The 24553-nt window shown below is 37.0% G+C and overlaps 1 protein-coding gene across 1 annotated transcript in view; it reads right to left on the bottom strand.

The window, feature by feature from the left end:
- Window positions 1-2475: 2475 nt before the first annotated feature.
- The window catches only part of ALS2 (alsin Rho guanine nucleotide exchange factor ALS2), an 84036-nt gene continuing 61958 nt past the window's right edge, over window positions 2476-24553 (bottom strand). The window contains 11 exon segments of the mRNA XM_037849205.1: window positions 2476-3839; window positions 5817-5913; window positions 6173-6322; window positions 6881-6942; window positions 7166-7211; window positions 8121-8297; window positions 12119-12241; window positions 14066-14223; window positions 15041-15158; window positions 17088-17252; window positions 18206-18339. Of these exon segments, the coding sequence (XP_037705133.1) occupies window positions 3801-3839; window positions 5817-5913; window positions 6173-6322; window positions 6881-6942; window positions 7166-7211; window positions 8121-8297; window positions 12119-12241; window positions 14066-14223; window positions 15041-15158; window positions 17088-17252; window positions 18206-18339 (1269 nt within the window). The 3' untranslated portion in view covers window positions 2476-3800.

Genomic DNA, 24553 nt, shown 5'->3' on the forward strand with positions numbered 1-24553 from the left:
CTGAGACTGCAAGACAGGAAAGATGGCCAGCTTTTGTCATTAAACTTAGATGCATTAATATTCTGACTCCTAAGGTGTTTGTCCTAAGAATTACCTTAAAAGTCAGTATTTCCATTAACTTTTAAAAATGTAATTACTATTAAATGCCACAATCCTCTACTCTTCTTATGCTTGTTTTTTTTAAAAATTTTTTTTCTACTAGACAAAGGCTGAAAGAGCATTTGAAAACTTGAAGATAAATGGCCTATACAAAAATGGCTGGTTTCCTGCGGGTCAAAATGCTGTTGATTTGGACTAGGACCAATGCTCAATTTTACTCAGTCTCCATGACAAAGTCACAGTATTCCACACTTAAGAAGTGCTTCTCAAAGCCTGCTCTTTCAAAGTCATAAAATCCTCCATATGATTTATGTTACTTTGAAGCTAAACCATTTGAATTAGATTACCAGGAATTACATCTTTAGCTATTAAAACCTGACAAAAGGGCTGGATATTTATAGGAGATGGCTTCTGGTAACTGAGGGTCGTTTCACAGGGTCTCTTACCTGCAAGACTGAAAACATGCAGTGCTGCTCCTACCCCGGAGAAAAGCTTTAGTAAAAAATACTAGTGGGCTCTTAGCTGCCAAAGTCACCTCACTGCTCCAGATTAAATCTCTGCACATCCTCTTTGTTTTAATCCACAGAGACCTAAACCAGTCTAACCACTAAATTACTCAGGTCTCATCTGTCACAAATCTTAAGTACTGTATTACTTGCACAAAAAAAGTATAATTTATATTATTTTCAACTTTCACTTTAGAATTTTCTCTCACACATTGCCAGAACAATAGTGAACACCAAAAAGGTTGACATTTTTGTTGATTATTTCAGGATGACTCATTGCAATAGAAGACAGCATTTTTATTTTAAAATAAAGAAAAACTGTGGGGTATCTGTGAGCAAGCCCACCCTTAACAGGTTATATATTTTCTCATGTTATGGCAAAAAAATAGTGGTAGCCTCTTCAGCCAATAATGAGGCCCATCAAAAATAGTTGCTTCTGGTAGTTCCCCTACCAAGCCACTGCCCTGAATTGATGAATAGTCAGCCCATTCTCTATCTCAGATAGGAGCTACTCCTTTATTTGAAAATTTTATGTTGCAGGGAGACATGAATAGGTAAAACATTTGAAAATAGGTATCACAAGGGATACTGCTGACAGCAAAGCAAAGGGTCAAGTCCAAGTGTCCAATATTATTGACAGGTTTTTTTAGTTATTTTATCCCAAATTGAATACATGGCTTTCCTTTGCTTTTTCACTGTAGAGCCAGTAATGTAAAACATTTGTGAGCATATTGGGCACAACATACTTTATCAAAACACTTACATTTATTTAAAGTTTCTCTGGCACTTGTAGTAGAAAAGAACACTAGTATTGGAGTAGGAAAGATCTGGGTTTGAGGACCTGCTCTGACAGTGAGCAAATCGCAGTCACTCCTTGCCTGTTAAATGGGGACAAACGGGGCTAACACCTGCCTGTCAGGGCTGCTGTGAGCATTTGTCATGCATGGCAGAGAACTCTGTAAATTGCTTTATGAATACTAGCTATTTACAGACTAGCCTGGAGACTTAGGGCTTTTCCCCCCAAGAGAATTAACTGAAAAGTTTTAATTTGAATCTGCTATCTAAAAAGGATAAATATGAAGAACCTTAAGTAACTGGACAGTTACATTCAAGACTCTAATAAAAGAATGAAGTGTCAGGCTTTTTCTTAGAATTGAAACCACCCACCACTATTTGAAAATTTCTCCATGGGTCTCAGGTTTTCCTTCTCCACTTCCACATATTATTCCCACATTTCTCTTAAAGAGATTCAATGGGGTTCATTATCAGTAAATTTACCTTTTACCAGCCTTATCTATAAATATGTGGTGTTTGTGTGTGTGCATGTGTGTATCTTTTTTCCCAAGTAAGAAAGTCAAAGCAACCCCCAAAGGAAATGCAAAGTGTTTAACGTAAACTAATCTATAAGTACTGATCCCTTTGCAATAGAGGGAAGGCATGTTCTGGTAGAAAGCAGCAGTGTGAGGAAAAGGCTTCTAGAAAAAGGCTTACATCTGGGAGTTAACTAATGCCTAATATTTCTAACCAGAATTGTAAGTACTCACTCTTCCCCTGAATTTGTTTAGGAGAAAAGTAATAAACAGTAACAATCAAAATATGCCTTTTATTCAAAGAAATTATAGATTTATACATTTCTCGCCCTAAAATTATGAGGATCAGAAAGTTAATTTGCTCTTTGCCACTAAAGATGCTATAATTACTAGTTTACATTTATTTTAAAGAGAGAGATCGCTAGAACCCAGAGGGACCTCTGAGACCAATATAAAAGGGCACGGATTACAATGTGGGCAAAAGAAATGCTAAGCCCGGGTTTCTGTTAATTTTCTAGGGCACCCTGTGTCATTCCTTCTGCAATCATAAAACAACCACATAAAGATGAATACATTTTATTATGAAAATTGCTGCTACATTACAGCCAACATTCCAAAACAGTATTTTAATAAACACTTGTCTTGATTATAAAGTAGAGCAGAAACCATGATCCTTTTTCAAAATTGATTAACATCTGCAGAGTCACTTATGTAAGTCGGGGGACACTCCACATGGCCATCGTGGTGTGTTGGAGATGAGATAAGGAAAAGCACCTATATTATTCAAAACAGCTACTAGTGTTACTTGTACAGTGTAATCAACAACTTTAAAACACAACAGGACATTTTTCAAACAGCAAAAAGCAGAACACTGAAATGTTGTGGTGTCACAATACTTTTGAGATGGGAAAAGCCAAAGCTTGTTTCCTTTTTCTTCCCCTCTGTGAGTTCAGTGTGAGGTACAGGGAAGAACCACATTATTAGGTTAGGGATGGATGGAGTTCTTTCCTTCCATAGATTCCCAATCTTTAGATATGCTCCAAAACACAGCCTGCATGCAAAAGTTCTTCAGGCTCTCATTCGCAGCCTTGGAATACAGCGCTTGCACGTGGACAAATGAGGTTCCACAGTAGCCCAGAGTCAGTGTTTGAGTTCCAGTGTATTCGCTCTCTGTAGCACAGCAAGGAAACCAAGAACGAAATTCCTGTTCTTCCTAAGCAGTAGGCAGAAGGCTCCTATTTGGATGTATTCCATGTTTGGGGGTCAGGGAGCGGTAGTCACAGCACAGAACCTTTCCTATCATGGATACTCGGGTGGAAAAGTTTAGAAAAAGTTAAAACCGCAGTTTAAAAGTTCCTTTTTCCCCTCCCTCAGTAAAGAAGCATGATGCACACATGATTTCAAGGAAGGCATAGTGTGGCTACGGTAGTTTCAAGTACAATCTGCTCCTTGCAAAGGGATTTGGGGGTAACTGCAGATGGATTCAAGCAAACCAGAAACTCAAAAATAGTCACCAACTTCCTTAATGTAAAAAGCTATACTAAGAACTTTTCTTACAAGTTCATGTAGCTGAGATACCCTTTACTGTACGAAGGGATATCCTCTTTTTTTAAACAGAAGTAGGACATTTTTGGAACATAACAAAGGCCAAGACCTGGTCTAATCTGATTTCTACCTCCTTTTCAATCCTCCCTTTAAACTATATGGTGTTTTTTCCTGGGTTCAGGGCTCTGATCATCAGTAAGGCCGGCTCAGAAGTAATAACAAAAATAACATAACATCCTTTCTAACGTCAACATCGTTCTTTCGGCCACTGCAAGAAGACTCCAGATGGTGCTATAGCACTCTATAGTAGATAATCCAGTTTTCAAGCTGTTAACGCTGTCTAGTTAAGCTTTTCACGCTGGATCTGGTAATAACATGCCTGAAAAAAGGTCAGAACAATTTCAATATACTTTTAAAGAAATCACATAACCATAGCAATGCACATGGGACTAAAGCAAGAAAATCCCTCATTAATAATAGCCCAATAAGTATTCAGTTTGCTTTCATTTTTCCCTGTTCCCTTTCAGTCCCCCTATTCAATGACTATTTTTTTGCCTAATTGTAATTAGTATAAATAAATTTTTTTACATATTTCCTGTAACTCTAAAAAGAAAACTTTTTAGAAGCTGTGTAATATTCTTCATCAAGTAGCTTCTATTGACTGGGCATTTAGAGTATGCCTAATTTTTTTTTTTCACCATTACAAGGTACCCCAGAACAACTGCAGTAAGAATCACTTTGGTGTGTTCGACAAAAAATATAGCTTAAGAAAGCATCATCCCAAACCTAGTGAGTCAGAATTTCCATGACCCAGAATCACCCAAGGTGATTCTGAAAGGAGCCAGGCTTGGGAATTACACTACAACAAACGCCTCATCCAGAAAATATGTCTAATATTTGGCTTCTGTAATTTAATCCCTCAGGATAAATCCTCTGGAACAGGATTACTGAGTCAAAGTACACCATTTTTGCTAATATGTTGTTGATATAACATGTTAGTAACAATTGTTTTCCCAAAGAGTAATAGCTATTTACCCCATTATCAGCAGTGTGAGAATAATACTGATTTCGCTACGATCCCACTAGCACTGGGCATAATTTAAGAACATTTTTGCTAATTTAATGGACACAAAATAGCACCTTGTTTAAATCAGCAGTACTATGGTTTCCAGTGAGGTTGAGCATTTTTCTATCTGTAAATTCATTAATTTATTAGTTCAGTTTCTTCCTTGGTAATTTGTTTAGAGATGCTCTTCATATAAATACAAGAACTAATAGTGCCATGTCATATTCATGACCAGTATGTTTCCCAGTGTCCCTGTCCTGCCCCCCCCCTCCTTTTTAGTTAAAAAGTTTAAAAAATTAATCCCAGGCTAGAAACCTGGCATTAAATTCTAACTTTCTCTCATTTTATCTGTCTGTCTTTCTGTATATTTATACCTTTAAAGTATCTATCATTTCCTATGTGGGATGAGGTGATTCCACCCTTATTTTACCCACCCACTAAAACTGCTAATAAGTAATCCTAAAACTCTGTTGTACCATTTATTAAATAATCACTCTCCTCAGTTTTGTGTTTGAAGGTTTCCACTTTTGTGAAGGTTTCCACTTTTGTACGTGAAATTTTTATTATAGTAGTGCCTATGTTCAAGTATTTGTCTATTCCAGGAATAGAAATAAACTATTTCATCTTAATCACTGTAATTTTATATTTTACTGACAAGAGTCTTTTTTCAGAAGTGTTTTGCCATTTTCTACCTATTGTTCTTCCAACAAACTTCAAAGTGATTCTGCCAAATTCCACGAAATTCAAGGTAGGGATCTGAAATGAATTCTAACAATCCCTAGAGGTCACCCAGATTAGAGAACCTCATTTGTACCCACTGGTTACAGTAAATACAAGGGAAAGAAAGAAAACACAATTCAAATTCATTATTTACATTCTTCTACCTGTGTTTTTACCTTAATTCCATTAAATAGTTTTACTATTGGATACTTTTTGGACACTAAGAATCCTTTCTGTTTCTTTTCTAGGGTTATAATTATTGTATCTATTATGTAGATGAGCTATATTTGTAAGCATTTGTAACAATTTGAATGATTAATTTACAGGGAAGTTTGGCTGGTGAATAATTTGCTTTTAGACTTGAATAACAGATTCACTGTGGAGTCTTAGTTTCCTACTTTTCCTTTAATATTATGTTATGTTTTAAAGTATCAACAATGAGTGCTCTAAAGGCATTTCATGTTTGTGTTGAGGTTTTATAGAAAGAAGACAGTGGCTAATTACAGATTTATAATATGAGAAATGGCTAGATTTTAAGACAAAAAATTATTAAATGTTACCTATACTCACCTTCAAGGTAGTAAACATTATACCCTGTTCCCCATGCTGAAGATATGGGTCCATTAGATCCTCAATGAGGTGTACCTCAGAGCCTAAATTTCTAATCCTGCCCCAAGGAGGAAAAGATACTGAGTTATTTCCACTTTCATATCCTTCCCTCTTTTTAATCTATGTGGTGGGGGGTGGGGGTGGGGACTGGAGGTGGGGAGAACATCTCAATAAAAAGGAACACCATAGTAGAATGGGTTACTAGAAATGTTTTTTTTCTAGTGGGGGAGCATATTCCTTTCATCGGTTCAGAAAAAGCAAGGGGTAGACTTGCTAAAATTAAGTCACTAATATTAAAGTCAGAAAGACCTGGTCACCTGGCTCGTAGCACCACATATAAGAAAACAGGAAACAAGTCATCCATGGACCACAAGAAGTCTTCCTGGAGTGTTGCCAGGACACTCTGAGAGATCTCTTCAAAAGTCTGTTGGATAACCTTAAGTTTGTCTGATGGGGTAAAAGTTGTGCTGTTGTAAAAGAATGACAAAAAAATACCCTATAATTTTCTTAATAGATCCATTTAATATTTATTTTTTGAAAATATTCTCTCCTAGAGTTCAGATGCCTTAATTTGGACACATCAGACCTAATGGGTTGTTGGAAGAGATGACCTCTGTAATCAATCCTATGGTTCTTTGAGAAAAGAAGCCTCCAAATGTCTACAGTTTACATGGAATAATTTCAAAGTCATATTTCATGTTTTTATTACCCATATAGAATATTGTTTTCCTAATATATGTTCTTCTCTGAGTGAAAAGTTAGGTTAATTACCTTTTGTCTGAAGATGTAATTATGTAAATAAATTTCTGGGTAGGCTCTCCATCACTTTTGAAAATGCAAAGGCCTGGTAAGGCAAAAGATAACCCAAAAGTCTAAAAGAACCTTTCTGATCTCTAGGTTAAGTCTGACACCATTTGGGCTAGGAGGAAACCCTTAGAGCTTTGGTAAGGCTAAGATCTTATTAACAACTTAAAAAACTAACTGCTATTCTAATTTATGTAATTTTTCAACAAGTCAGAGATTACCTGATCTGCTGTAGGCATTCTACTGCTGAGGCAAAACAAGCATCCTTTGTGGTTGGCAAAACCTATAAAATGAAAATTGATTATAGTCAAAGAGGAAAGCTGTCTTTTGCAATAACAATTAAAAAAAATGATACTGATGGTAGGGTCCAGGTCTTTGGTGAATAACTGATGCTAACACATGCTTGGATAATGTTTTATAAAAATGAAATGAAAGATTTCTTGCTACCTTGAAATTCCCACACCAAAGAAAAACATAGTTTCTGAGAAAACTAAAATCTACTATACCTTTTTACTCTCTCCAAGGATTGACAAAGTCAATGGCCAAAATTTCCTACAATGGAATCCATAAATTGTTAATACAAGGTTGTCACTTATGGTACATAAAGTGCCATAAAAACACTGAAAGTTATATTGTCTTCTCTGTCCCCATTAAAAAAAAAACAACTGTTTCACAGGTTGGTTACATTATAATTAATATTCTAGAAGTGACTTAAGAGTTTCTATCATATCTCTAAGGGATTTGTTATTCTATACTCTAAAAACCCTAAACATTAGAGATATTCCCAAATACTGGCCAAAATCTTACCTTCAGTCAGTTTATCTAATTTTTATCATTAAATTATTACACTGAAAAAAATTTACCTTTTTTTTCACGTTCTTTTTTTTAGGTATGTTCACTTTTATTTAGATTTTTTTAAGGTTTATTTGATTGTGCAAATATTTAATTGTTGGGGAGGGTCTACTTTATCATAACACTAGAAAGGAAGCATAATTACTCAGTACTCCCCTGGAATAATAAGAAACAATATCCTACAACCAAAACAACACTTCTAAAACTTTTACATTAGAAATTGCAGACGTGGAAGGACGGAAAAGAAGAAGGGAAAGAAGAATAGCAAAGATTGACTACAGTTAACTTTGAGGAATGTGAACATAAAACATATATTTTGCTTTAAAGAACTACAAAATATCAGGCAGAATAACTAATTCTTAATTTATATATGGAAGTATAAGATTAAAAAATACACTCAGAAGAATAAGCAAGTTTTGTACTCATCTCCCAAAATCTCAGAAATAAAGATGAACTATCACTACTTTGCTTAATAAGACAGAAAGGCAAATAAGTAAATAAACTGTAAGTCATATATGTAATTAGATATCAAAGTATCAAATTCCTGATAATGCTGTTTGCATTTTAAATTAAAACTATTTGATTCTGCCTCATAACTACTGCACTTACCTCTGTACTCCAAGAAAGCCCAGAAGAGCAGTATCTGGCTGTTTATTTAGCCGCAGAACACATTCCCAGTAAATGTCTTCCTCACGATCGTTATCCAAGGCGTAAAGCATAAACAGCGGAGGGTAGAGTCGAGGTAGTAGCACAGGGAGCAGTAATCCAGAACTTGTTACCACATAACTACAAAATATTGGAGTGGGAAGACAGAAGCATTAATACTAAAGTTGAATATAGAATTCAAGACAAAGCTTCAGTTTCTAAAAGTTGAAAGCAAAGGTGGGAAATTTTTTTTTTTTTTGAAATAAATTCAAAGTTACAGGAACAGTTGCAAAAACAATACTAACCCTATACATGGAATTCCATCATACCCTGACCCCCCTCCCCCGATTGCTCAATCCACCAACTTTAACATGCTGTCACATCGCTATTTCTTTCCCTCCCTCCCTGCCTATCTATCATCCATCATCTATTGCTCTGTCTTCTGAACATATGAGAGCTAGCTGCACACATCCTTGAACAAACAATATAATTCACATATACACTTCCCATGAACAAGAACATTCTTTTATGCAATCCCATTAAGTGCAACTAAGAAGTACAAGAGATTCAACAATGATACAAAGCTTACATTCTATATTTCCTTTTCCTTATGTCTCAACTGTGTCCCTTTGAGACACCTGTCCTCTATCCTCCAATCCCATCCAAGTTCATCCTTGGCATTCAATTGTCATCTATTTAGACTGTCTTTTTTTTTTTTTTTTTCCAATTGTGGAAACATATATACAGCCTAAATCTTCCCATTCCACCCCCTCCCTAGCCTTCCATTAGTGGGACTAATCACATTTAGAATGTTGTAATGCTCTTTCCCACCATCCATTACTAGAAATTTCCCTTCACCTCAAACAGCAACCCTACACTCATTTCTTAACTCCCCATTGCCCCTTCCCCCATTTCTCTTAACCCAAACTCTACTTTTCCTCTCTATGGTTATATTCTCTGATAATTTCTTTGTGTTTACTGTGGGGCTTAAAATTAACCTCTTAAATCCATATCAATCTTGTTTTTCTTTGATACCATCTTCACTTCAATAGGACACATAAACGATGTTCCTATACTCCTCCATTCCCCCACCTTTATATAGTTGTCTAAAATTACATATTTTACGTTGAGTTCAAAACCATTGATTTGTCATTAGAGTTTGTGTATTTTATATCATGTAGGAAGTAAATAGTGGAGTTACAGTTCAAAAATTATTGACTTCTATTTGTATTCCATTGTGGTTGGAGAATGTGCTTTAAGTATATTCAAATTTTTTTTTTTTTTAATTTATTGAGGCTTGTTTTATGTCCCAGCTTATGTTCCCTTCTGGAGAAAGATCTGTGATCACTGGAGAAAAATGAATGTCCTGGTGATTTGGGATGTAAGGTACTATATATGTCAGTTAAAGTTCTCTATATCTCTTTCTCCTTTCTTTGTTTTTCTGTTGGTAGGGCTCCCTCTAGTATCTGAAGTAGGGCAGGTCTTTTATTGGCAAAGTCTCTCAGCATTTGTTTGTCTGTGAAAAATTTAAGCTCTCCCTCAAATTTGAAGGAGAGTTTTGCTGGATAAAGTATTCTTGGTTGGAAATTTTTCTCTCTCAGAATTTTAAATGTCATGCCACTGCCTTCTCGCCTCCATGGTGGCCGCTGAGTAGTCACAACTTAGTCTTACGTTGTTTCCTTTGTATGTCGTGAATTGCTTTTCTCTTGCTGCTTTCAGAACTTGCTTCTTCTCTTCAGTATTTGAGAGTCTGATCAGAATATGTCTCGGGGTGGGTTTATTTGGATTTATTCTATTTGGAGTTTGCTGGGCATTTATGCTTTGTGTATTTATATTGTGTAGAAGGTTGAGGAAGTTTTCCCCAACAATTTCTTTGAATACTTTTTCTAGACCTTTACCCTTCTCTTCCCCTTCTGGGACACCAATGAGTCTTAAGTTTGGACGTTTTATTTTATCTGTCGTATCTGAGATCCATTTCAATTTTTTTCTCCATTCTTTCTTTTGTTCTTTCATTTTCTGTTCTGTGGACTTCTAGGACACTGAGATTTTGTTCAGCTTCCTCTAATCTTGTATTGTGAATATCCAGAGTCTTTTTAATTTGGCCAACAGTTTCTTTTATTTCCATAAGATCTTCTATCTTTTTATTTACTCTTGCAATGTCTTCTTTATGCTCTTCTAGGGTCTTCTTTATGTCGCTTATATCAAGGGCCATGGTATTCTTGATGTCCTTTAAATCCTTTGCCATGTTTTCATTCCTCGACTGCAGTTCTTTGATTAATTGTGCAAGGTACAGTATTTCTTCTGATATCTTGATTTGTGTGTTTAGAGTTGGAGTCTCCATATTGTCTAGTTTTATCATATGCATTAAGATTTTGTTGTTTTTGGCCTCTTGGCATTTGCTTTGCTTGATAGGGTTCTTTCAAGTTGTAAAAAAAAAAAAATACCTATCTAATTTTTCAGAAACAGAGTTTGGTGGCGTACACTTTAACTAACCAGCAGATGGCATCTGTGAGTCACCTATACCCTTCAAGTCAGTTCTCCACCTTGTCCCCATGGTGTGTAGGGAAATGATTCTTGTGGAGTTCAGTTGGAGAACTCAGTTTGGGTGTGTTGCTGGAGCTGTCCGCCCTGAATGTGGGGCGTGTGTACGGGTGGCCTGGGAGTAAGGACAGCTTTAATATTCAAATCCCCCAGGTTCCCGGAGATTCAAGGCCACCGCAAGAGTCTAAGCCTTCATTTCATTTCCGCCCCAGACCCTCTCTTTCGCTGTCCCACAAACCACCGGACTTGGGGTAGTGTCCCCAGGTTCTCCAAGCGGGTCCCCCCGCCCAGCCGTGATCCTCCAGGACCTCTGCCGAGGGAATGCCTTGCTACATCACCAGTGCACACTGTCCCTCAAGGGAAGCCCCGGGCCGCCTGGCCGTGCTGGCTCGCTTTCAGCCCGATGCAAAGATGGCCAAACGGGGTGTCTCCACACCCCCCTCCTTGCACAGTTCCTCCTTCCCAGCTCCAAGACAACTGGGGGGGCCCTGGGCTGTGGGCACGGCCCCGGGCAGGAGTTTATCCAGCCTCCAGGGAGCCAGCTGCTAGTCGCGGGGTTTCTTTCAGTTTCCAGCTCTCCCCTCCATTCCCCCGGCCCCAAGGGTATCTGCAGTGGGCTATCTTCCAGGCCAGACACTGAGAGGCCGGCCTAGCCCCCTCTTGCTGTGTTTTACTGCGTGGTTCTCACTATCGCTGCTGCAGCCGCTCCTGGGTTTTTCCTTTTTGCTTTTTTAAAGAGCCCGTCGGTCTCCAGACGCCAAACCCCGGCTTCCCCAGACCGCTGCATGGCTGTGGGTCTTCCAGCCAGCTCACTCACTCGTTTCAGAATGCAGACTCCCAGTTTCACCAAGTATACGGCCCCTTTGGAACTAGCAGACCTCGTCCAGCTGGTGCATCACTGTAACCGGTATTCTGGGTCACCCTCTGGTTTTTATCTAATGTTTTTCACGGAGGTATTTTTTCACCCTTTCTCACCTAGCCGCCATCTTAGTTTCTCCTCAAAGGTGGGAAATTTTGAGCAAAGGAGCCACTGTAGTACTACTCTACCCTTTACATATGGAGTCTACATGAGGAGCTTATCTACGGCCTGGATTTTTGTCTTAGAAAAGTTGCGAATTTGTCAACTCAAAATCTAACTGAAAATCTACTTTATCTCCATTTTGAGGCTGATTTCTCTGCGGTTACTCTAGGTTAGCATGATATTACTTTGCTCCACAGCCTTCATGCGCCAGACATTTCCTGGGGTATGGTCAACAGAATTTAAGGCCTTAAAGGAACCTCACGTATCACCTAATTTAACTGCCTTATTTTAGAAATGAGGACACTGAGATCTAGAGACAAAAATTTTTCCCTTTGGACTGTTTGGATAAGGTCATCTAGTCCCCACCTCCTTTCCTTCACTATCTCCAACTGGGATTTACCCTGGCTCTGGTGATTCAGATCTGGAATCCGACTTCCCAGTGCAAAATGATTTCCTTTCAGTCGGCAGAGGAGCAGAAAGAGGAATCGTGCTGCCTTCTTCAGGAAGTTCAGGGAATAGGAACCTAAGGAATAATAAAAAATGTAATTATTCAATTATACCTCCAGAATAATTAGAGTAAACACATTCTTCCATTATTTAATTGATTTAGGGGCTTATGAAATCAAACTTTATATCAACTAAGTATTTCAGTTGTCTGAGATATTAAACTCATGTTATTTACAGGATAAATCTGAAAGTGTAGCTAATGAACAATAGCACTAAAAAATCTTCATGTGCTGTGGCTTTTTTTCCTGTCTAGTTACTAAGGAATGGAGAATTTTGATCTATATGATGTATGTTTTTCTTAATGACAAATTTCTTCTGGGGTCAATTTGCATTAACTCTGGAAGCAGAGACCATTATTCATAGAAAATAAGAAAATATCACTGGAATGCCCAACAATAAGAAAAAAGGGTTACACACATTGTAAATGCCCAACAGTAAGAAAAAATGGTTAAGCATGTTGTAAAGAACCCAATTAACACAAAATTTAAAAGTTTTTAAAAAGTCAAGTCACTGAAAATTATTTTTCAAATGATCAAGTTTCTAAACTGTTATAGATTTTTTCCAACTTGGATTTTTGCTCTAGATTTTATCTGACTTTTTATATACAGATGTTAGGTTATGACTCTACCATAAGTAAGTTGTCTTCTCTATTTTTTTCAGACTTAAACCTTGACCTGTTAAAGGCAGCTTACAATTTTATCTATTTTTGTAGAGTTATACCTTGCCCCACCCTCTGCTCCTAATTTTGTAGTTGGTAAAAAGAGGTCAGGAAACTTATTATCCTCTTTACACACACTTAGTGAACGTCAGAGTGGAAGCACTCCCAGCCCAGTGATCATTTTAGTATTATTACTCCACCAACTCAAAATTGGAAACATTTCCATATGCATTTATCAATTTTGGGGCTAATAATAGCAGGAAGTTCCTGGGACAAATTCATAAAGGTTCGTATAATCATCTGAATGTAGTATTTATTTGCTGACTTAACCCGATTAAAGACCTTAAGCTCACAACTCACAAGCTCCAAATTTGCTCGCTGCCTGGAACTCTTCTTCCCAAATTCATTTTCTCACCTCCTTCAAAGTCTCTGCTCAAATACTGTCTTTATTAGTCAGGCCTCCCTGACCTTCTGGTTTAAATAGCAGTGTTCTACCTCTAGCTCCTTTCTCTTCTTTATTTTTCTCTATAGCACTTCCCACCATCTGACATAACTATGTATTTCATTTGTTTACTATCTGTCTGACCCCACTAGAATGTAAGCTCCAGATCTTTCTCTCTCTCTCTCTGTCTCTCTTTTTGCTTTGTTCACTGATCTATCCCTCCAGGGCCCACAACAGTGGCTAACACATAGACGGCATGCAATAAATATCTGTTGAATAAATTAATGAATATGATGTTGCTATCAAGAGACAAGACACATATTCATGAACAAAACTTTATATTGGACCTCATCTATTCTGTAGTTTTTTTTTCCCTAGAGTGTAAATCCAAATAATAAGACCCTTATATGTTATACCAAAATTAGAATTAAAAAAACAAACATGTATTTTAGCCTTCTGTTATATTTAATGAGGAAAAAAGACACAAAGGAAATACACAACAAAAGCTAAGGTTCATCTTTTTTATGTTTATCAGATAAAAATAAAGTAAAAAACAAGCTTTCATTATTTAAGAACCTGTGGCATAAGAACATTTTCTCAACATATAATTTCTGTGATAAAGGGGAAAATTCATAATTCTTCACATGAATCTCTAGATTCAGGGTGAAGATACCCAAGCATTAGTAAGTACAAACTAGTATTCCATGTAGCTTGCAGACTTCAATTAAAAGATCTCATACCTCACCAGCTGGAAAATTCGTTTAAGATAGGACTTAATCTCCTTGACAGCTTCCTGCAATAACCGGCGGTTGGCTCCCACTCCCACATATGTCATTCTATACACTGCAACCAGTGTCTCCACAAGCCTACCCAGGGGGTGCAGAGGAGTATCACAGGCCTGATTAGGAAGAGAATCAATGAAATCAATCAATACAGGCTAACTGCAGAAACAATAAGTCAATAAATATAAATAATTCCATAAATGATAAACAATTTTCAAAGTATTCTCAGATGTGTTAAAAAGTCTATCAGGAGTCAATGTCAGGACTGGGAAAATTCAAATTCTTTTTTTCGGAAAGTATTGAATCTACCGAAACTATATGGAACAACGGTTCCTAATATTCTTAATCAAAGAATCCTTTTAGCATTTTGGGAAAATAACACCAGAAGTACTGAAATGGAATACCATTAAAAGAAAGGTTTTGATATACTTTAAACTTCATAAAAAATATGAAATATTACCTTGAGGAAACTAAATATACTGTAGCTTATGCTCTGAAACAGTCACTCTTCAACAGCCTTGATTTCTCATAACACCCCTTCCTGTACCACCATGTTGATACACATAATACTTTAAACAGTAGCTAATCTTACAGGTTTGGAGAAGGAAATTCAGAGAGCATAACCAGGGGGGTACGGCAGCACACTCATTATATGATGCGCAGTTCGCAAATGTTACAAATAAAAAGCCAACTCTGACCTTAGTTCTCAGAAACTCCCCCAATCACTTTACAAAACTTAGAAATTGTACTGTCATAATGTGACAATACTCAGGTAGAAATGTGCCCTCAGCATTAAGAGAATTAACAAAAGAAATATTTAGAAAACAAAAACAGGATTAGGGTAACAGTAAGCTATGCATGAATTTGAATAATATATTGTAGTAGTTACACGATTAATTCATAAGGGTTAATGTAATTTTGACTCTAGTTTACCTTTATTAAATATTTCTTGATGTCATCATATTTCTCCACAGAGAAGGCACCAATATGCTGTGGAATGAATTCCAAACTCTCTAGTGTCTGAGTCTGTGAACGACTTAATATCTCCGGACTATAAAAAGGGAAAGGAAAGCCTATCACATATTTCACATCAAGAAACAAACAAGAAAATTTTCAATGTGCACATGAAATAGTCACCAGCTGAGGAAGTGGTGCATCCAGAACAGTGTTCAGCCCAAATGAGCTCAGAAATGAAGCTGACCTGCTATTACGTACCTGATATATGATTTATGTAACATTCATTCAAAACAACATTTAATGTTATTTAGTACCAACATTAAATTAATAAAGATTCTGCTCCTTTCTAAAGCACGGTGTTGGGAAATGCTATAAGATCAGGTTGAAAAGAAAACTGGTGATAGACCTCAAAACTGAATAAGATGTGTGTTGGGTGAGTGGGTGGGTGGGGAGTGCTAAGGAAACAGGAAAATAAAGCAAAGGGCACAGGAAGAAACAAAAAAGAGCTCAAGAAGCAGGCAGGAAGGAGGACACTCCAAGGAGCACATAAGCACATGACAAGTAAAAGGAAACCTTTAATGAAGAGGATAAGACAAAACACATACTAGTAATCAAAAGAAAATTTTGGTACTCTATCATTAAATTGAAACCAGTTAGAAATTAGAGTATATACACATTCATTATTACTATATTTTTCTAGATTAAAAAAAAATAAGATCTTTGTAGTAGCAACTTTTTTTTTAAATATGAAAGCTCATTTACTCTCATTCCTTGGAAACAACCAACAACAATAAACACAGGTGAACTGGAGAGCTAAAGTCTCATTGTCAACACTTGGGGCTGTATGAGGGAAGGCTGACCATTTGCATCACACACAGGGGCCAGCCCACGGCTTTAATCGATTCTAGGAGTTTCCATTTCTTCTACTGATAGAAAGAGCAGAAGGTAATAATCATGAACATCATGAATGAAACACTATTATCAATTTATATCTATCCTAAATACAGAAAAAAGATATTTCTTTCTAAGCTTGATTTCCAACAACAAAAAAATGCAGAAATAAGAAAGCAAACAGATTCTATGGTTTACTTCAAATATCAATGTTCTGTATATTCAATTAGACAGAATCTATAATTCCTTCTAGGATAGAATAACAATTGGTATTAATGAGTCTTCACTGTGTGACACTGAAAGGTCCTGAAATATTTTTCAATCTCCGAAATCCAATTTACATATAATTGTATTATGTTTTGGTATATTAAAATTATTTGAAAGCCACTAATTCAGTCTAAGAATTTGGTAATTTTTAGGAAACTAGAATATTTAATCAATCAGAACAATCCATTATATTCTGAATAAGTGGTTGCTTGCTGAATTTTCAGATGTTGGGAAACATCTGGCATATGCATAAATTAAAATCAGCATAAAACTGATTGTAAAAATCAAGTATACACAATTCCACATTCAGATTGAAGTGAGCTCTTTGACATTTTAAAAAATAAAGGCATGGCTCAAACAAACCATTGCTCAAGAAAGTTACAGTTAAGAGGTTTGGCTATAGGGATTAACAAATTCTTTAGTTCATACCAAGCATGGCTTAGTATTAATATTTCTTCAAATATTTTTCAGGTTGCTTTCTTTCTTCTCTCCTGGGACTCTAATGACATGAATGCTAGATCTTTTGTGTCCCACAGGTCCTAAGTCTCTCTTGATTTTTTTTTTCCATTCTTTTTTCTCTTTACAGTTCAGACTGGAGTAGTTTTTATTGGTCTCAATTTTCAAGTTCACTGACTCTTCTGCTGTCATTTCTTTTCTGCTATTGAGTCCCTCCAGTGAGTTTTTAATTTTGGTTATTGTATTTTTCTGTTCTAACACTTTTGATTTGGTTCTTCTTTATATCTTCTATGTCTGTGCTGATACATTCTATTTTAATATTTGTTTCAAGGATGTTTGTGATCCCTTGCTTGCGCATTTTTATAATAGCTACCGTGCTCTGTCCCATACTGGGCAGGCATTCACTCACCTGTCTCTGTGTTGGCGCCGGTTGGCGGTCAGGGCCACAGCAATACTGTCCCATGCTTTCCAAACTTCCCCTTTGCCTGGGCTCTCACAGCCCAATTGGCACCAACATTCATCAAACACTGCTTTCCACTTCTCATCAGCTGGCACTGCCAAGTTTCCCAATTTCCTGCTAATAAAGTCAGATTAACCTTTTACTAATCATTCTTTTGTGCAAAAAAGTGGTCCTGAAGAATAGAAGCTAATACACCACTGAGATACTTCTGTGACAAAAATTGCCTAGGTTGATGGTGGTTCCATTTTAATACCAAATGAACATTTTAAATGGATGATTTTTAGTTACTTAATGTTTACGAGACACCAAAGTTTATGGATTGTTAAGTACAAAGAACATCACAATTGAGTCCTCTGCATTTTCCAATTCTATAGAATTGATTTTGTGAAACTAATTCCTTTTAAAACAAGGATTTTTTGTGCTTTGCACATCTCATAATGAGAACTGTGAAATGCATTGCATACTAGGCTCTAAAAATACTGCAAGAATAAACATGGTACAGAAAACATACCAAATTCTCATCAGAACAAAGAATATGGCATGCTATCAAAATGCAAAAACAAAGCTAAAGCTGAGTTCAATCAAGAAAAATGGACATATGCCAAAAACTTGGAGGAAGAAAATAATACCCTTAGATTTGGACTTTTTTCCATATATGCAGACTATACTCTTCCATTTGGGGTGTGTGTGTGTGTGTGTGTGTGTGTGTGTGTGTGTATACATGTGTGTATGTATACTTGATCTTTACTCTTTAAAATGAAGTTTGTGTAGGGGTTCCATTTAAGAATGCTCTCTTTTAATCAACTAGGTCACCTGCACCACTGACAGCAGGATCACTCCCACACAAAGAAATTTTACTTTAAATATTTATACTTAAAGGCTTAGAACCTAAGCCAGGACTATTCCTTTAGTTATCTACAGTAGTGTCAGATGACCAATCAAGGAGGTTATATCTTGTTAAAAAAAGAACTTTGCAAACTTGATTGTGTAATTGCAATATAACTCAACTTTGCTAAAGGCAAGACAACTCAAAACATTCAATAATCCAGAAATAATTAGTTACTCACAAAACTTTGGGTTTGTCTTTATCACTCTCATATAGACTAGGTTTCAAGTAGGTTCCAGTGATTTTTATCCCAGATCCCCATTCTCCACTAAAAAAACCTTCAATGCAGTCTCCATTTTGCATAGTCAGTGTTCCCTAGATTAAATTTGAGGAAAAAATACAAAATTAGAAGAAATATATTCAATTAAAAAATCAAGAGAAAATAAGCACTAAATGGCTGTTTTTCTTTTTAACTTACTCTTTACCAGTTCCCAAATCCTACCAAAAAAAGAGAGTATGTGTACATTCACGTGTACAAAAAATAACCCATGGGTCAAAGAAAAAAATCATAAGAAAAACGAAAAACATTTTAGCTGAATGAAAATGAACTCATAACCTATCAAAATTTATGAGATGCTGCTTAGAGGGAAATTTACAGTTGTAAATGCCTATATAAGAAAAAGATAAAGATTTCAAATCAATAACCTAAGCTTTGAGCTCATGAAAACAGAAAAAGAGATGCAAGCTAAACCCAAAGCAAGGTGGAGGAAGGAAATAACAAGGATTAAATCAGAAATCAATGAGGTAAAAAAACAGGAAAAAATACAGAAAGATCAATGAAACCAAAGTTTGTCTCTTCAACAAATGGTGCCAGGAAAACTGGATCTTCATTTGTAAAAGAATGAAGGAGGACCTCTACATCTCATACCCTATAAAAAAAATCAATGCAAAGTGGATCAAAGATCTAAATGTAAGAGTCAGAACTATCGAAATCCTAAAAGCAAATGCAGAGAAGCCTCTTTAGGACCTTGTGTTAGGCAATGGTTCCTTAGATTTTACATCCAAAGCACAAGCAACAAAAGAAAAAACAGAAAAGTGGGACCGCATCAAAATTTAAAACTTTTGTGCCTAAAGGACTACCACGAAAATAAAACAATAACCTACACAATGGGAAAAAATATTTGGAATCTATATATCTGATAAAGGTTTAATATCCAGAATATATAAAGGAATCCTTTGACTAAAAGACAAACAACTGAACTAGAAAATAGACAAAACACTTGAATAGACATCTGTCCAAAGAAGATATTCAAGCAGCCAAAAGGCACATGAAAAGATGCTCAACATTATCAGCTATTAGGGAAATGTAAATCAAAACCACAATGGAGGAACCTAAAATGGCAGCTAGGTGAGACAGGGCAAAAAAAAAAACACCTCTGTGAAAAATACTAGATAAAAGCCAGAAAGTGACCCAGAACACCAGTTCCAGCGATGCACCAGCCGGACAAGGTCTGCTAAATGCACAGGGAGCATGCATTTGGTGAAACGGAGTCTGCATTCTGAAACGAGTGAGTAAGCCAGCTGAAAGTCCTGCAGCCATGCTGTGGTGTGGGGAAACCGCAGGCTGGTGCTTGGAGATGAACTAGTTATTTAAAAAAAAAAAAAAAATTCCGGGAGAGGCTTCAGATACAGCAGTGAGAGCCGCGCAGTGAAGCACTGCAGGAGCAGGCTGTAGCCAACACCTCGGTGTCTGACATGGAGGATAGCCCTCCCCACACCCGCTGCTGATTGTCTCAGGGACAGTGGGACAGAGGGGAGCCAAAAGTAGAAAGAAACTGCGCCCCTTGCAGACATCTCCCCAGCAGCCTGGGGACGCTCCCAACCGGGGCTGGGCCCACAGCCCAGAGCCACGTCAAGAGACCCAGTGTGATGGGTAGTCTTTACCGCAGCACCGAGCACACGCCGCAATATCGGCCGTGGACACCTTTAGTGCGCCCACAGCTAACTGTCCCGCAGCTGGGAAGGTGTAGCTGTGCGAAAAGGGGGAAATTAACATGCCACATTCAACCATCTTTAAAGCAGGCTGGGAATGCCCCTGCACAGCACAGCGGCCCAGGGCTTCCCTGGAAGCCGGCACGCACTTGAGACGTGGCACAGCCTTCCCTCAGCAGAGGTCCTGGAAGAGCACGGCAGGGATAGGGGACCTGCTGGAAAACCCAGGGTCCCTAAGCCAATACCAAGGACTTGTGGGTCAGCAGCAGAGACAATCTGTGGCAAGACTGAAATGAAGGCTTAGACTCTTGTAACAGCCTTAAATCTCGGGAATACCCGGGAGGTTTGATTATTAAAGCTGCCCTGCCTCCCTAACCACCCAGACACACGCCCCTCATTCAGGGCGGACAGCACCAACAACACACCCAAACTTAGTGCACCAATTGAACCCCACAAGAATCAGATCCCTACACACCACAAAGACAAAGTCGGAGAGAACTGACTTGAGGGGAATAGGTGACTCGCTGACACCATCTGCTGGCTAGTTAGAGAAAGTTTAGAGATCAGTATTTTTTTATATCCAGAAAGAACCTTATCAAGTAAAGCAAATGCTTAGAGGCCAAAAACAACAGAGAATCTTAAAGCATATGATAAAACCAGATGATATGGAGAACCCAAACCCAAACACCCAAATCAAAAGATCAGAAGACACACAGCACTTGGCGCAATTAATCAAAGACATAAAATCACACAATGAGAGCATGGCACAGGACATAAAGGACATGAAGAAGAGTATGGCACAGGATATAAAAGACATAAAGAAGACCCTTGAAGAGCATAAAGAAGAAATTGCAAGAGTAAATAAAAAAATAGATGATCTTATGGAAATAAAAGAAACTGTTGGCCAAATTAAAAAGACTCTGGATACTCATAACACAAGATTAGAGGAAGCTGAAAAACGACTCAGCATCCTCGAGGACAACAGAATGGAAAATGAAGAAAAAAAAGAAAGAATGGGGAAAAAAATAAAAAAAATTGAAATGGATCTCAGGTATACGATAGATAAAACAAAACGTCCAAATTTAAGACTCATTGGTGTCCCAGAAGGGGAAGGAAAGGGTAAAGGTCTAGAAAGAGTATTCAAAGGAATTGTTGGGGAAAACTTCCCAAACCTTCTACACAATATAAATACACAAAGTATAAATGCCCAGAATAAATCCAAATAAACCTACTCCAAGACATAGTCTGATCAGACTGTCAAATACTGAAGAGAAGGAGCAAGTTCTGAAAGCAGCAAGAGAAAAGCAATTCACCACATACATAGGAAACAACATAAGACTAAGTAGTGATTACTCAGCGGCCACCATGGAGGAAATAAGGCAATGGCATGACATATTTAAAATTCTGAGAAAAATTTCCAACCTAGAATACTTTATCCAGCAAAACTCTCCTTCAAATTTGAGGCAGAGCATAAATTTTTCACAGACAAACAAATGCTGAGAGATTTTGCTAATAAAAGACCTGCTCTACTTCAGATACTAAAGGGAGCCCTACTGACAGAGAAACAAAGAAAGGAGAGAGAGATATAGAGAAATTTGACAGACATGTATAGAACATTACCTCCGATATCACCAGGACACACATTCCTCTCTAGTGATCACGGATCTTTCTCCAGAATAGACCATATTCTGGGACATAAAACAAGCCTCAATAAATTTTTTTAAAAATGGAATAAATTCAAAGCACATTCTCTGACCACAGTGGAATACAAATAGAAGTCAATAACCATCAGAAACTTAGAAAATTCACAAACAACTGGAGGGTAAAAATGAGGGGGAGATGAAAACATTCCCGGATAATCAAAAGCTGAGGGACTTCATCACCAGTAGATCAGTCCTATAAGAAATGCTAAAGGGAACTGAGCAGGCTGAAAGGAAGGGACACTAAACAATTGACTGAAACCACATGAAGAAATAAAGATTTCCAGTAAAGATCACATGGTAAATATAAACACCAATACTACTGTATTTTTGATTTGTAACTCCACTATTTACTTCCTACAGGATCTAGAATACATAAACTGTAACGATAAATCAGTGGTTTTGGACTCAATGTAAAATAGGTAATTTTTGACAAGAACTATATAAAGGTGGGGGAATGGAGGAGTATAGGAACATAGTTTACGTGTCGTATTGAAGTTAAGTTGGTATCAAAGAAAAACAAGGTTGTTATAGATTTAAGAGGTTAAATGTAAGCCCCACGGTAAACACAAAGAAAGTATCAGAGAATATGACCATAGAGATGAAAAGTAGAGTATGGGTTATGAGAAGTGGGGGAAGGGGCAATGGGGAGTTAAGAAATGAGTGCAGGGTTTCTATTTGGGGTGAAGAGAAGTTTCTAGTAATGGATGGTGGAAGGTGATAGCATTGCAACATTCTAAATGTGATTAATCCCACTAATCGAATGCTAGGGAGGGGCTGGAATAGGAAGATTTAGGCTGTATATATGTTTCCACAATTGAAAGAAAAAAAAATAGTCTAAATAGATAATGACAATTAAACACCAAGGATGATCCTGGATGGGATCTGAGGATGGAGGAGAGGAGGCTCAAAGGGACACAGCTGGGACATAAGGAAAAAAAAAAAAGGAAATATAGAATCTAAACTTTGTATCAATGTCGAACTTCTTGAACTTCTTAGCTGTGCTTAATGGGATTGCATAAAAGAATGTTCTTGTTCATGGGAAATGTATATGTGAATTAATATTGTTTGTTCAAGGATGTGTGCAGCTTGCTCTCATATGTTCAGAAGACAGAGCAATAGATGATGGATGATAGGGAGGGAGGGAGGGAAAGAAAGAAATGGTGGCATTACAGGATATTAAAGTTGGTGATCAGGGTATCGGGGGGGGGGTTGGGGTATGCTGAAGTTCTGTGTATGGGGTTTGTATTGTTTTTGCAACTGTTCCTGTAAGTTTGAATTTATTTCAAAATAAAATTAAAAAAAAAATCAAAACCACAATGAAATACCATTTCACACCCAGAAGATGGGCTACTATTAAATAAAAACATAAAGTCGTAAGTGTTAAAGAGGAGGCAGGGAAATAGGGACAGTCATTCATTGCTGGTGGCAATATAAAATGGTACAGCTGATGTGGAAGACAGTTTAGCAGTTCCTCAGAAAGTTGAATACAGAATTACCACATGACCTGGCAAGCCCACTTCTAGGATACCCAAAAGAATTGAAATCAGGGAATCAAACAGGTATTTTCACACTGATGTTTACAGGGGCATTATTCACAACTGCCAAAAGATGGAAGCAACCCAAGGTGAATGGATAAACAAAATGTGTTATATATATACAGTGGAATATTATACAACCATAAAAAGGAATGAAATTATCATACATGCAACAATATGTATGAACCTTGACGAAAATCATTAAATAAAAATTAATGATAAGGATAAGGTGGGAAGAAAGCAATTATCAAATAAGCTAGGCACAAAAGGACAAATATTGTATGATCTCACTCATATGAAATAATTAGAATAAGCAAATTCATTGAGTCAGAAACCAGAATATAGATTACCAGGGGCTGGGATGGGGGTAGAGAACAGTGAGTTAATGCTTAAACTGTACAAAGTTTCTGTTTGGGGTCATGGAAAAGTTTTGGTTAGGGAAGGTGGTGACAATAGCACAACATTGCAAACGTAATTGCCAGAGCACTGAATTATATTTTTGAATGTGGTTTAAAGGGGCAATTTTAGGTGAAAACATATTACTAGAATGAATTTTTTTAAAAAACAAAACCATAGGCTTGAACAACACAAACAGGGAACCCCAACGAAAATGATACTATAGCTAATAGTAATTATAATAATATTCTTTCATCACCTGTACCAAATGTACCACACTAATGTAAGATGTTATAATGGGGGGGTATATGGAAACACTGTTCTGCATGATTTTCTGTAAACCTACAACTTCTCTAACAAAAACACAAAAAACACACCATTAAGCAAATGAAAAAACAAGGCAAACGTTGCAAGAAAATATGTACAAATCATATATGTGTTAAAAGATTTGTATCCAGAATATATAAAGGACTCATAAAGCTCAATAATAGGAAGACAAATGAACCAATTAAAAAATGGGCAAGTGATTTGAATAGATGTTTCACCATGAAGATATATCAAAAAACACCTGAAAAGATATTCCACATCATTAGTTATTAGGGAAATGCAATTAAAACCACAATAAGATATCCCTTCATACCTGCTAGAATGGTTGTCATAATAAAGACAGAAAATAACAAGTGTTTGCAAAGATGTGAAGAAACTAGAATCATCATACATTGTTGATGGGAATGTAAAATGGTGCAGTCACTTTGGAAAACAGTTTTGCAGTTTCTTAATATGCTAAACGTCAATTTACCATGCAATCCAGAGATTCCACACCTAAGTATCTTACCCAAGAAAATGAAAATTTATGTCCACAAAAAAAGTTGAATTCAAATGCTTACAGCAGCAATATTCATAATAGTCTAAAGCCGGAAATAACCCAGTGTCCATCAACTGGTGAATGGATAAACAAAATGT

Source organism: Choloepus didactylus, chromosome 9, assembly GCF_015220235.1.
Source record: "Choloepus didactylus isolate mChoDid1 chromosome 9, mChoDid1.pri, whole genome shotgun sequence".
Lineage (NCBI taxonomy): Eukaryota > Metazoa > Chordata > Mammalia > Pilosa > Megalonychidae > Choloepus > Choloepus didactylus.